General features: G+C 45.9%; 1 protein-coding gene across 1 annotated transcript in view; it reads left to right on the top strand.

Moving 5' to 3' along the window:
- Window positions 1–15000, top strand: part of LOC109880617 (dedicator of cytokinesis protein 3) — a 218797-nt gene that overhangs the window by 125973 nt on the left and 77824 nt on the right. Inside the window, exons 14-17 of the mRNA XM_031833718.1 lie at window positions 3956–4081; window positions 5838–5855; window positions 13165–13289; window positions 14972–15000. The exon at window positions 14972–15000 is cut by the window's right edge and continues 134 nt beyond it. Of these exons, the coding sequence (XP_031689578.1) occupies window positions 3956–4081; window positions 5838–5855; window positions 13165–13289; window positions 14972–15000 (298 nt within the window). The remainder of the gene's footprint in view (window positions 1–3955; window positions 4082–5837; window positions 5856–13164; window positions 13290–14971) is intronic.

Below are 15000 nucleotides of genomic sequence, written 5' to 3'. Positions count from 1 at the left end.
ACTGACCTGAGCCCTAGGACCATGCCCCAGGACTACCTGACATGATGACTCCTTGCTGTCCCCAGTCTACCTGGCCATGCTGCTGCTCCAGTTTCAACTTCCACCTGACTGTGCTGCTGCTCTAGTTTCAACTGTTCTGCCTTATTATTATTCGACCATGCTGGTCATTTATGAACATTGAACATCTTGACCATGTTCTGTTATAATCTCCACCCGGCACAGCCAGAAGAGGACTGGCCACCCCACATAGCCTGGTTCCTCTCTAGGTTTCTTCCTAGGTATTGGCCTTTCTAGGGAGTTTTTCCTAGCCACCGTGCTTCTACACCTGCATTGCTTGCTGTTTGGGGTTTTAGGCTGGGTTTCTGTACAGCACTTTGAGATATCAGCTGATGTACGAAGGGCTATATAAATAAATTTGATTTGATTTGATTTGAAGCACCGAGGACCGAGGCCCCTCCGAGGAGTCTCTGTGTTTTTTAAAATTGTATTTTGAGATCTTAAAATGTTTTCAGTTTAAACTATACAGCCAAGGAGAATCTAAAATTGTCTAAATGTCATGGCTTTGGGCCCTCATTGATTTTGTTCTAATGTTTGAACACTCAGATAGCATAAGAACAAGGCATAAGCCACGTCAAATTTGCATTAGAACAGCAACATTTTATCGCTGTGGCCAAGAGGAGGGCCTTTAAAATGTTTGGTCAGAGATCACCCCCCCGCTAATTTTGCTACCATTGCTAAAAAATAATTCTAAGTGAAACACTGGCATGTGTGTGTCTCGCGCCCTCTGCCCAGCCCCTCACAGGAATGACACACAGTTTCACCACTTCCCTTCACTCTGGTAATCTCTGTAATTGGTAGCCTACCAATATGAATGTCATTCTCTTAATTGATATTGTGTACATCAAGAGGACGTGAAGAGGCTCAATACCCGTCCACCCATCCCTCTCAAAGCTCATTGGAGGAGAGGATCCAATGTCCCTCACCTTGGACCTCCTCCTCCAATGAGCTTTGAGACGGACGCGAGAGGAATCAACAATGGGAGGACAGAGCCTTACACCCCCTTAATTACATGATAAACATTCTTTACCTCATAACCGTAGTCTCCATCTACCCATAACCCACAGTTTACCACATAACTGTAGTCTCCATCTACCCACAACACACAGTTTTACCTCATAACCGTAGTCTCCATCTACCCACAACACACAGTTTTACCTCATAACCGTAGTCTCCATCTACCCACAACACACAGTTTACCTCATAACCGTAGTCTCCATCTACCCATAACACACAGTTTTACCTCATAACCGTAGTCTCCATTTACCCACAACACACAGTTTACCTCATAAACGTAGTCTCCATTTACCCACAACACACAGTTTACCTCATAACCGTAGTCTCCATCTACCCATAACACACAGTTTTACCTCATAACCGTAGTCTCCATCTACCCACAACACACAGTTTACCTCATAACCGTAGTCTCCATCTACCCACAACACATTTCCACGTCACAGTGTACTTGGACAAGGTCTGACTGGTTTATATCTAACGGTTCATCTTATAGCTGCTGATATAGTGGCTCATTATTTTTTGACCCAGTGCAGATCTGATTTGCGAGAATCGTTATTTTTCTTTCTCCATTTTAGATTGAAGCAGACAGCTCCCTTTCTCCTCAGCTCCGTACATCCGTGGGAGTTTCTGCAGCTGCTCAGAGTTAGTTAGCTGTTAAGCATCCTCAGGGACACATGCAATATGTATGAAACTTTTAACTACTGCAGAGACATTACCTCAGGCTCTCGTGCTTTAAATGGTTGCAAAAAGCCTGAGAATGGCAGGCAGAATGAGAATGTATTTTCTTTATTAAAAGTCCACTAGTAGTAGGATATGTGGTGTTAAAGGGAAGAGGCGCGTGTAGTCTTACACACACACACTCATATGCACTGACACGCTAACACACACGCTAACACACACACTAACACACACGCTAACACACACACTCATATGCACTGACACGCTAACACACACACTCATATGCACTGACACGCTAACACACACGCTAACACACACACTAACACACACGCTAACACACACACTCATATGCACTGACACGCTAACACACACACTCATATGCACTGACACGCTAACACACACGCTAACACACACACTAACACACACGCTAACACACACACTCATATGCACTGACACGCTAACACACACGCTAACACACACACTAACACACACGCTAACACACACACTCATATGCACTGACACGCTAACACACACGCTAACACACACACTAACACACACGCTAACACACACACTCATATGCACTGACACGCTAACACACACACTCATATGCACTGACACGCTAACACACACGCTAACACACACACTCATATGCACTGACACGCTAACACACACGCTAACACACACACTCATATGCACTGACATGCTAACACACACGCTAACACACACTCATATGCACTGACATGCTAACACACACGCTAACACACACTCATATGCACTGACACGCTAACACACACACTAACACACACACTCATATGCACTGACACGCTAACACACACGCTAACACAAACACTCATATGCACTGACACGCTAACACACACGCTAACACACACACTCATATGCACTGACACGCTAACACACACGCTAACACACACACTCATATGCACTGACATGCTAACACACACGCTAACACACACACTCATATGCACTGACATGCTAACACACACGCTAACACACACTCATATGCACTGACACGCTAACACACACACTCATATGCACTGACACGCTAACACACACGCTAACACAAACACTCATATGCACTGACATGCTAACACACACGCTAACACACACGCTAACACACACACTCATATGCACTGACACGCTAACACACACGCTAACACACACACTCATATGCACTGACATGCTAACACACACGCTAACACACACACTCATATGCACTGACACGCTAACACACACGCTAACACACGCCATACCCCCTGTCCCACATATTCACACACACTCACTAGTGGTAGTGTTTTAGTAATGTCAGAATGCTGTAGTGTCTGCAGTAGTGGGGAAGGCGCTGCAGGGCTCAGTCACATTATTCATCCATGCTGGCACCAACTCTAAATGTCTGGTAAAATCCTGACAACGTTTTCTAATGTGAAATTAATAAGTGAAACTGTCTTGTCTGTTGTCCCCTTCACCATCCCGGTCTGATCAGATCTTAACAGAAAAAGGTCTGAGGAGATACTTCGTCTTCGTCTTCGTCGTCGTCGTGATAGGTCCCCACTGGGCACACACTGGTTGAATCAATGTTGTTTCCACGTCATTTCAATGAAATAACGTTTAACCAACGAAGTTCAATTCAATAGATGTTGAATTGACGTCTGTGCCCACTGGGTCTGATCATCTCTCTGTCAACTTCTCAGATCTGATCATTTCTCTGTCTTCTTCTACTCAGGTCTGATCATCTCTCTGTCTTCTTCTCCTCAGGTCTGATCATCTCTCTGTCTTCTTCTCCTCAGGTCTGATCATCTCTCTGTCTTCTTCTCCTCAGATCTGATCATCTCTCTGTCTTCTTCTCAGGTCTGATCATCTCTCTGTCTCCTTCTCAGGTCTGATCATCTCTCTGTCTTCTTCTCCTCAGATCTGATCATCTCTCTGTCTTCTTCTACTCAGGTCTGATCATCTCTCTGTCTTCTTCTCCTCAGGTCTGATCATCTCTCTGTCTTCTTCTCCTCAGGTCTGATCATCTCTCTGTCTTCTTCTCAGGTCTGATCATTTCTCTGTCTTCCTCTACTCAGGTCTGATCATCTCTCTGTCTTCTTCTCAGGTCTGATCATCTCTCCGTCTTCTCCTCAGGTCTGATCATCTCTCTGTCTTCTCGTTAGGTCTGATCACCTCTCTGTCTTCTTCTCCTCAGGTCTGATCATCTCTCTCCAGCTACTGCGAGGAGAGATGGAACAGATCAGGAGAGAGAACCCAATGATCTTCAATAGAGGCGTGGCCTTGACACGCAAGCTGGGTTTCCCCGATGTCATCATGCCAGGTGAGTTTTTTTAAAAAATTCAATTGAAATCAAATACAACTTTATTTGGACAATCTTAAGGACTGTGCTTCAAACATCTACAACACACGAGCGTAGAATCAGTATTTCTGTGGACGTCAGGGCTGAGGAGTGTGTATGAGGCAGGTGTAATGTACAGGGTGGTACACCTGTCTCTGCTCTCTCTAGGTAAATAGGACCCAGGAAGTTTTATTCTGACCATGTGACCTGACCAGTACGAACTCTGAACCCTGGGTCTATCTATCTGTTTGTGCACTGTTGTGGTCCACATTCCTCTCGTGATTGATGTTGTCTGCACTTTACTCCCCCCCCCAAAAAAAAAAATCTATATTCCACTCAGCTTCTAAATCCTCATTCCATTATCGCATCTCGTTATTGGTTAGTTTTAGTGTGAATAGTTCAGCTCCAGTCTATCTTTATAATTTAAACTCAGGATCTGCTTCCCAGCTAATCCTCATTGGTTTAAACTCAGGATCTGTTTCCCAGCTAATCCTCATTGGCTTAAACTCAGGATCTGTTTCCCAGCTAATCCTCATTGGTTTAAACTCAGGATCTGCTTCCCAGTTAATCCTCATTGGTTTAAACTCAGGATCTGCTTCCCAGTTAATCCTCATTGGCTTAAACTCAGGATCTGCTTCCCAGCTGTCCTCATTGTGTTAAACTCAGGCCCTACTGCATTCATTCACATACAAAGCTCATCAGTTCAAATTCCCCCCCCCCCCCCCCCCCCCCCCATGTTGAAGTGAAACGCCAATACATCAGTAGGTCTGAGCAACTGATTGGTCAGAGAGTACGGTTCAGTATTCATAGATTTATACATTTTTATTTCTCCACGGGATTGATGGTGGCAAGTATTAGCAGACGTGGGTTCAAATGGTATTTTACATCATTTCACTTCATCTGTGATTGATAAAGCTTGCCTGGCTTAATAGATCAATAGGTAATAAATAGGAACCCTGTCAATCTGGCACTCCAGGCAGGCTAAAGAAAACCCTTCAAACCCTTCCAAATTCTTTAAAGTCTAGTATTTGGACCCCGGTCTGAGAAGCAGTAGGGTTCAGCTGACTCAATCCGATCTGGGGATGAAATAATGTCTTGCCCTCTGATTACATGGAAGGGAAATAAAATAGTGGCGTTCTTTTTTTGTTAGATGGCCGGCCTGGTTGTCATGGAGACAAGTTAATGAGAGCACTTTGTCAGGCTGCATGCTACAAGCTAGCTATAGTTACACTTAGCATGGCCCAATTGAAGTGGTAAGAGTAGTCTCTTTCAACAGCCGTCAGTCTGTAGTTTGCTTTTCTTTTTCTCCCATGTCATGTGTTACTGTGTCTCTTTCTGTGTCCCCGGTGTCATTCTGGCCCCTCCTCCCTGGTGTCCATCTGGCCCCTCCTCCCTGGTGTCCATTTGGCCCCTCCTCCCCGGTGTCCATCTGGTCCCTCCTACCCGGTGTCCATCTGGCCCCTCCTCCCCGGTGTCCATCTGGCCCCTCCTCCCCGGTGCCCATCTGGTCCCTCCTCCCCGGTATCCATCTGGCCCCTCATCCCTGGTGTCCATCTGGCCCCTCCTACCTGGTGTCCATCTGGTCCCTCCTCCCTGGTGTCCATCTGGTCCCTCCTCCCTGGTGTCTATCTGGTCCCTCCTCCCTGGTGTCCATCTGGTCCCTCCTCCCTGGTGTCCATCTGGCCCCTCATCCCTGGTGTCCATCTGGCCCTTCCTCCCTGCCCCCCGCTCACCATAGAGACGGAGGTAAATTGGTGTAAGTGCAGCCCCTCTGTGCCCCTGCCTGACTCTTCCTCTACATTGCTCTGTCTGCCTGACTCTTCCTCTACATTTCTCTGTCTGCCTGACTCTTCCTCTACATTGCTCTGTCTGCCTGACTCTTCCTCTACATGGCTCTGTCTGCCTGACTCTTCCTCTACATTTCTCTGTCTGCCTGACTCTTCCTCTACATTGCTCTGTCTGCCTGACTCTTCCTCTACATTGCTCTGTCTGCCTGACTCTTCCTCTACATGGCTCTGTCTGCCTGACTCTTCCTCTACATGGCTCTGTCTGCCTGACTCTTCCTCTACATTGCTCTGTCTGCCTGACTCTTCCTCTACATTTCTCTGTCTGCCTGACTCTTCCTCTACATGGCTCTGTCTGCCTGACTCTTCCTCTACATTGCTCTGTCTGCCTGACTCATCCTCTACATTTCTCTGTCTGCCTGACTCTTCCTCTACATTGCTCTGTCTGCCTGACTCTTCCTCTACATGGTTCTGTCTACCTGACTCTTCCTCTACATTGCTCTGTCTGCCTGACTCTTCCTCTACATGGCTCTGTCTGCCTGACTCTTCCTCTACATGGCTCTGTCTGCCTGACTCTTCCTCTACATTGCTCTGTCTGCCTGACTCTTCCTCTACATTGCTCTGTCTGCTTGACTCTTCCTCTACATTGCTCTGTCTGCTTGACTCTTCCTCTACATTGCTCTGTCTGCCTGACGCTTCCTCTGCTTTGCCCTGTCTGGCTAACTCTTCCTCTGCATTGCTCTGTCTGCCTGACTCTTCCTCTACATTGCTCTGTCTGCCTGACTCTTCCTCTACATTGCTGTGTCTGCCTGACTCTTCCTCTACATTGCTCTGTCTGCCTGACGCTTCCTCTGCTTTGCCCTGTCTGGCTAACTCCTTGCTATGGATTCAGTGAACCACCTTGTGTGATGAGTAATATTGCATGCGACCTAAAGAACTAATTCCTAGTCTTCAGCTGAGACGGTTAAAAGCTCTGCGGGATCGGTGTCCCCCCCCCCCCCCCCCCCACGGGACGGTTGAGCTAACGTAGCCTAATGAGATTAGCATGAGGTTGAGCTAACATAGCCTAATGAGATTAGCATGAGGTTGAGCTAACATAGCCTAATGAGATTAGCATGAGGTTGAGCTAACGTAGGCTAATAAGATTAGCATGAGGTTGAGCTAATGTAGGCTAATGCGATTAGCATGAGGTTGTAAGTAACAAGAACATTTCCCAGGACATAGACATATCTGATATTGGCAGAAAGTTTAAATTCTTGTTAATCTAACTGCACTGTCGTATTTACAGTAGCTATTACAGTGGAATAATATCATGCTATTGTTTGAGGAGAGAGCACAGTTATGAACTTGAAAATGTATGAATAAACCAAGTAGGCACATTTGGGCAGTCACGATACAACATTTTGAACAGCTATGCAATTGTTCATTGTAATAGTCAAAAAATGTACACATACACTGCTCCCATCTAGTGGCCAAAATCTAAATTGCACCTGGGCTGCAATAATACCTTGGCCTTTCTCTTGCATTTCAAAGATGGTACAATTATTTCATTTTTTAAACGCATGTTTAAAAATATTTTTTTAAATCTTTGACCAGATCTAATGTGTTAGAATATCCTAAATTCATTTCACATTTCCACACATTTCAAATGGTTTCCTTTCAAATGGTATCAATAATATGCATATCCTTGTTTCAGGGCCTGAGCTACAGGCAGTTAGATTTAGTTGTGTCATTTTAGGTTCATAAAAAAAGGGTCTGATTGTAGCGTGCAGAACATCATGAATTGAAACCCAGTCGTCATTCTTACACTGTCAGTCAGCCCTACATGGACACATCTAGCCTAGTACTCAGCCCTACATGGACACATCTAGCCTAGTACTCAGCCCTACATCTAGCCTAGTACTCAGCCCTATACGGACACATCTAGCCTAGTACTCAGCCCTACATGGACACATCTAGCCTAGTACTCAGCCTTACATCTAGCCTAGTACTCAGCCCTATACGGACACATCTAGCCTAGTACTCAGCCCTACATGGACACATCTAGCCTAGTACTCAGCCCTACATCTAGCCTAGTACTCAGCCTTACATCTAGCCTAGTACTCAGCCCTACATCTAGCCTAGTACTCAGCCCTACATGGACACATCTAGCCTAGTACTCAGCCTTACATCTAGCCTAGTACTCAGCCCTATACGGACACATCTAGCCTAGTACTCAGCCCTACATCTAGCCTAGTACTCAGCCCTACATCTAGCCTAGTACTCAGCCCTACATCTAGCCTAGTACTCAGCCCTACATCTAGCCTAGTACTCAGCCCTACATGGACACATCTAGCCTAGTACTCAGCCCTACATCTAGCCTAGTACTCAGCCCTACATCTAGCCTAGTACTCAGCCCTACATCTAGCCTAGTACTCAGCCCTACATGGACACATCTAGCCTAGTACTCAGCCTTACATCTAGCCTAGTACTCAGCCCTATACGGACACATCTAGCCTAGTACTCAGCCCTACATCTAGCCTAGTACTCAGCCCTACATCTAGCCTAGTACTCAGCCCTACATCTAGCCTAGTACTCAGCCCTACATCTAGCCTAGTACTCAGCCCTACATGGACACATCTAGCCTAGTACTCAGCCCTACATCTAGCCTAGTACTCAGCCCTACATCTAGCCTAGTACTCAGCCCTACATCTAGCCTAGTACTCAGCCCTACATGGACACATCTAGCCTAGTACTCAGCCCTACATCTAGCCTAGTACTCAGCTCTACAGTACTCAGCCCTACATCTAGCCTAGTACTCAGCCCTACATCTAGCCTAGTACTCAGCCCTACATCTAGCCTAGCACTCAGCCCTACATGGACACATCTAGCCTAGTACTCAGCCCTACATCTAGCCTCGTACTCAGCTCTAGATGGACAGATCTAGCCTAGTACTCAGCCCTACATCTAACCTAGTACTCAGCCCTACATCTAGCCTAGTACTCAGCCCTACATGGACACATCTAGCCTAGTACTCAGCCCTACATCTAGCCTAGTACTCAGCCCTACATGGACACATCTAGCCTAGTACTCAGCCCTACATCTAGCCTAGTACTCAGCCCTACATGGACACATCTAGCCTAGTACTCAGCCCTACATCTAGCCTAGTACTCAGCCCTACATCTAGCCTAGCACTCAGCCCTACATCTAGCCTAGTACTCAGCCCTACATGGACACATCTAGCCTAGTACTCAGCCCTACATCTAGCCTAGTACTCAGCCCTACATCTAGCCTAGTACTCAGCCCTACATCTAGCCTAGTACTCAGCCCTACACCTAGCCTAGTACTCAGCCCTACATGGACACATCTAGCCTAGTACTCAGCCCTATACGGACACATCTAGCCTATTACTCAGCCCTACATCTAGCCTAGTACTCAGCCCTACATGGACACATCTAGCCTAGTACTCAGCCCTACATCTAGCCTAGTACTCAGCCCTACACCTAGCCTAGTACTCAGCCCTACATGGACACATCTAGCCTAGTACTCAGCCCTATACGGACACATCTAGCCTATTACTCAGCCCTACATCTAGCCTAGTACTCAGCCCTACATGGACACATCTAGCCTAGTTCTCAGCCCTACATGGACACATCTAGCCTAGTACTCAGCTCTACATGGGCAGATCTAGCCTAGTACTCAGCCCTACATCTAACCTAGTACTCAGCCCTACATCTAGCCTAGTACTCAGCCCTACATGGACACATCTAGCCTAGTACTCAGCCCTACATCTAGCCTAGTACTCAGCCCTACATGGACACATCTAGCCTAGTACTCAGCCCTACATCTAGCCTAGTACTCAGCCCTACATGGACACATCTAGCCTAGTACTCAGCCCTACATCTAGCCTAGTACTCAGCCCTACATCTAGCCTAGTACTCAGCCCTACATCTAGCCTAGTACTCAGCCCTACATGGACACATCTAGCCTAGTACTCAGCCCTACATCTAGCCTAGTACTCAGCCCTACATCTAGCCTAGTACTCAGCCCTACATCTAGCCTAGTACTCAGCCCTACACCTAGCCTAGTACTCAGCCCTACATGGACACATCTAGCCTAGTACTCAGCCCTATACGGACACATCTAGCCTATGACTCAGCCCTACATCTAGCCTAGTACTCAGCCCTACATCTAGCCTAGTACTCAGCCCTACATCTAGCCTAGTACTCAGCCCTACACCTAGCCTAGTACTCAGCCCTACATGGACACATCTAGCCTAGTACTCAGCCCTATACGGACACATCTAGCCTATTACTCAGCCCTACATCTAGCCTAGTACTCAGCCCTACATGGACACATCTAGCCTAGTACTCAGCCCTACATCTAGCCTAGTACTCAGCCCTACACCTAGCCTAGTACTCAGCCCTACATGGACACATCTAGCCTAGTACTCAGCCCTATACGGACACATCTAGCCTATTACTCAGCCCTACATCTAGCCTAGTACTCAGACCTACATGGACACATCTAGCCTAGTTCTCAGCCCTACATGGACACTTCTAGCCTAGTACTCAGCCCTATACGGACACATCTAGCCTATTACTCAGCCCTACATCTAGCCTAGTACTCAGCCCTACATGGACACATCTAGCCTAGTACTCAGCCCTACATCTAGCCTAGTACTCAGCCCTACATCTAGCCTAGTACTCAGTCCTACATCTAGCCTAGTACTCAGCCCTACATCTAGCCTAGTACTCAGCCCTACATCTAGCCTAGTACTCAGCCCTACACCTAGCCTAGTACTCAGCCCTACATGGACACATCTAGCCTAGTACTCAGCCCTACATCTAGCCTAGTACTCAGCCCTACATCTAGCCTAGTACTCAGCCCTACATCTAGCCTAGTACTCAGCCCTACACCTAGCCTAGTACTCAGCCCTACATGGACACATCTAGCCTACTACTCAACAAGTCATGTTTCAGTAGTGTCTGACTGACTCCTTCCTGCTACTGTAAAATAACCAGAAATAATCCATGTTTGTGTGAGCATACCTGATTGTGTGTGTGTGTGAGCATACCTGATTGTGTGTGTGTGTGTGTGAGTCATGGGCAGCTAATGGGAAATTAAAGCTTTAATCGGGTCCGATCTACTAAGACCCAGATACCATCGATCCACCATGTGATTGCAGCCACATATCATCTAGTGCTAGTCAAACTTAATGCACTATATAGGGAATAGGGTTCCATAGGGCTCTGGTCTAAAGTAGGGCACTATATAGGGAATAGGGTTCCATAAGGCTCTGGTCTAAAGTAGTGTACTATATAGGGAATAGGGTTCCATAGGGCTCTGGTCTAAAGTAGTGTACTATATAGGGAATATAGTTCCATAGGGCTCTGGTCTAAAGTAGTGTACTATGTGGCGAATAGGGTGCCATAGGGCCCTGGTCTAAAGTAGTGCACTATGTAGGGAATAGGTTACCATTTAGGATGCATGACAGAGGGCCTCCTGAGTGAGGTGGTGGTCCACAGCACTGCATCACAGTTGCTAGCTGTGCCATTAGAGATCCTGGTTTGACTCCAGGCTCTGTCTTAGCCGGCCGTGACTGGGAGACCCATGGGGAGGCGCACAATTGGTCCAGCGTCGTCCGGGTTAGGGGAGGGTTTGGCCGTCAGGGATGTCCTTGTCCCATCGCGAACTAGCGACTCCTGTGGCGGGCCGGGCGCAGTGCACGCTGACAAGGCCATCAGGTGTACAGTGTTTCCTCTGACAAATTGGTGCGGCTGGCTTCCCGGATTAAGTGGGCATTGTGTCAGAGAAGCAGTGCGGCTTGGTTGGGTCGTGTTTCGGAGGACGCGCGGCTCTCGACCTTCACCTCTCCTGAGTCCGTACGGGAGTTGCAGCGATGAGACAAGACTGTAACTACCAATTGGATAGAGAAAAAATGGATGTAGATACTCCCACCTAGCATCTCCGGCATTTATATCATTTATTTAATATGAACACAGAAATACTAACGGACTGTGTTACAACGTCCCTAAGTGATATGCCATTGGATATTGGCACATAGCCACAGTCTACCCAGGCGCTGAAAGCAAACACAGTCTGTCTATCTTCACATTCATATTACCGTCATCCTTCCTATACAATCTTTCCTCATAAAGGGTAATCTCCTCCGGGGCCACGGATGTTTATATGCTTATGGGTATACAGTATATCTCCGTTTCCGTTTTGCAATCACATGAGGACTGTGAATGAGTGAGTGGAGGCTTTTCACATTCTTTAAATGGGCAAGGTGGTATTTGGAGAAGATGAGATGGATTTGATGGGTGTTTGGATCGAGAGCGAGGTAAGCGAGAGGGGGAGAAACAGAGAGGTAGTGAGTTAGAGAGAGTGGGGTTGGGGAGAGCTAGATAAAGAGAGCGAGAACAGAGAACAGAGAGAAGACCAGAGAGAGTGCAAGAGAGAGAGAGAGCGCGCAACAGAGAGAGATATTATGTAATAATGTAGTTAAACTGTAGTCATATTAATGTAATAATGTAGTTAAATCATAGTAATATTAATGTAATAATGTAGTTAAATCATAGTAATATTACTGTAATAATGTAGTTAAACTGTAGTAATATTACTGTAATAATGTAGTTAAAATACAGTCATGTTGCTTCCTCATCTTTAATGCATCACTAAAACAACTTTAGAACCAGGACGAAAAAAAGAGAAATGAGAGCATTGGCTATCACTCTGAATAGGATGGAGTGTGTGTGTGTGTGTGTGTGTGTTTTTGCGTGTTCATGTGTGTGTGTGTGTGTTTTGACACGTGTGTGTGTGTATGTTGACGCGTGTGTGTGTATGTGTGTGTATGTTCATGCATACGTGTGTGTATGTGTGCGGGTAAATAGGTCAACAGTTTCGAAAAGATCGATGTGGTGTTTCGGCATCTAGCAGCACATCCAGGGGGTGGTGGAGACAGGCCAGTTAGCTGAGTGTTTACCCAGGGAAAAGGTCATGTTTTGGAAGGGGAAGTGAAGGAGAGGGATGGGGCTCTGGAGGTGGAAGATCTGGGTGTAAAACTCTACTCTCCACAGCCTCTCTCAGCCGGACAGAAATGGGTTTTTTCGTTCAAATAGAAATATCCATAGCGTCACGTCTTACAAGGCCTATCCAACAGACACTACTTTGACCAACCAATCTACCGAAAGTGAATTCATTCAGTCAGTTATTATTATTTATTTTTTACCAACAACCCGTTGTTGATGCGACCAAAGTTGAGCCCCTTGATGTAAATTGTCTGTCTAATCTCCCCAGGTGACATCCGTAACGACCTCTACCTCACCTTGGAAAGAGGAGACTTTGAGAGAGGAGGCAAGAGTGTCCAGAAGAACATTGAGGTCTCCGTCTACGTGCTCTTCGCAGACGGAGAAATACTCAAAGTAGGTGTTTTTTTTCCTGAAGACCTTAAAACGTCAGGCGACTTTACGAATATGTTTTATACACTAAACAAAAAATATATAAACGCAACGTTTATATATGTTGAGCTGAAATTAAAGATGCCAGATATTTTCCATGCCCACAAAAAACTTATTTCTCTAAAATGTTGTGAACAAATTTGTTTACATCCCTGCAAGAGAGCATTTCTCTATAGCCAAGTTAATTCATCCACCTGACAGGTGTGGCATATCAAGAAAATGATTAAACAGCATGATCTTTACACAGGTGCACCTTGTGCTGGAAACAATAAAAGTCCACTCTTAAACACAATGCCACAGATGTCTAGGAAGATCATAGGAAGAGATGTTGCCAGATAATTTAATGTTCATTTCTCTACCATAAACTGCCTTCAATGTTGTTTTAGAGAATTTTGCAGTGCGTCCTACCGGCCTCATAACTACAGAGCACGTGTAACCACGCCAGCTCAGGACCTCCACATCCAGGCTTCTTCACCTGCGGGTTCATTTGAGACCAGCTCCTCGGACAGCTGATGAAACTGTGGGTTTACAAAGCCAAAGAATTTCTTCAGAAACCGTCTCAGAGCAGCTCATCGTCCTCACCGGGTTCTTGACCTGACTGCAGTTTGGCGTTGTAACCGACTTCAGTGGGCAAATCTTCACCTTCGATGGTCATTGACACAGAGATATCGTGATGAGATCCCGAGGCCCATTGTCGTGCCATTCATCCACAACCATGACATCATGTTTCAAGCATGATAATACATGGCCCAATGTCACAAGGATCTGTACACAATTCCTGGAAGCTGAAAATGTCCCAGTTCTTCCTTGGCCTGCATAATCACCAGACAAGTCACCCAACGAGCATGTTTAGGATGCTCTGGATCGACTTATACGACAGTGTATTCCAATATCCAGCAACTTCACACAGCAATTGAAACAATTGAAGAGAAGTGGGAGGACAAATTTCGAAAGTCCACAACCAACATCCTGATCAACTCTACGTGAAAGAGATGTGACGCCTTACAGGAGGCTAACGGACTGGTTACTTTTTTTTTAAAGGTGTCTGTGACCAACAGAATAAACTTTCAATGTTCTTGAAATTGTCCGGATTGACCTTCATGTCTGAAAGTAGTGACGGACTGTTGTTTCTCTCTGCTTATTTGAGCTGTTCTTGCCATAATATGGACTTGGTCTTTTACCAAATAGGGCTATCTTCTGTATACCACCCCTACCTTGTCACAACACAAGTGATTGGCTCAAACGCATTAAGAGGGAGAAAGAAATTCCACAAATGAACTTTTAACAAGACACACCTGTTAATTGAAATGCATTCCATGTGACTACCTCATGAAGCTGGTTGAGAGAATGCCAAGAGTGTGCAAAGCTGTCATCAAAGAAAAGGGTGGCTCCTTTGAAGAATCTCAAATATAAAATATATTTAGATTTGTGTAACACTTATTTGGTTACTACATGATTCCATATGTGTTATTTCATAGTTTTGATGTCTTCACTATTATTCTATAAATGTAGAAAATTGTAGAAATAAAGGAAAACCCTGGAGTAGGTGCATCCAAAGGTTAGACTGGTACTGTATGGGAAACAATCTACATAATTGTATGGTCCGTGTGTGTCTGTATCAATATGTACTTCCCTGTTCTTCTCAGGACTGTATCAGCCTGGGCAGTGGTGAGCC

This window comes from Oncorhynchus kisutch, linkage group LG1 (genome assembly GCF_002021735.2).
Source record: "Oncorhynchus kisutch isolate 150728-3 linkage group LG1, Okis_V2, whole genome shotgun sequence".
Taxonomy (NCBI): domain Eukaryota; kingdom Metazoa; phylum Chordata; class Actinopteri; order Salmoniformes; family Salmonidae; genus Oncorhynchus; species Oncorhynchus kisutch.
The sequence above is the reverse complement of the archived record's forward strand: the minus strand, read 5'-3'. Positions and strand labels throughout refer to the sequence as shown.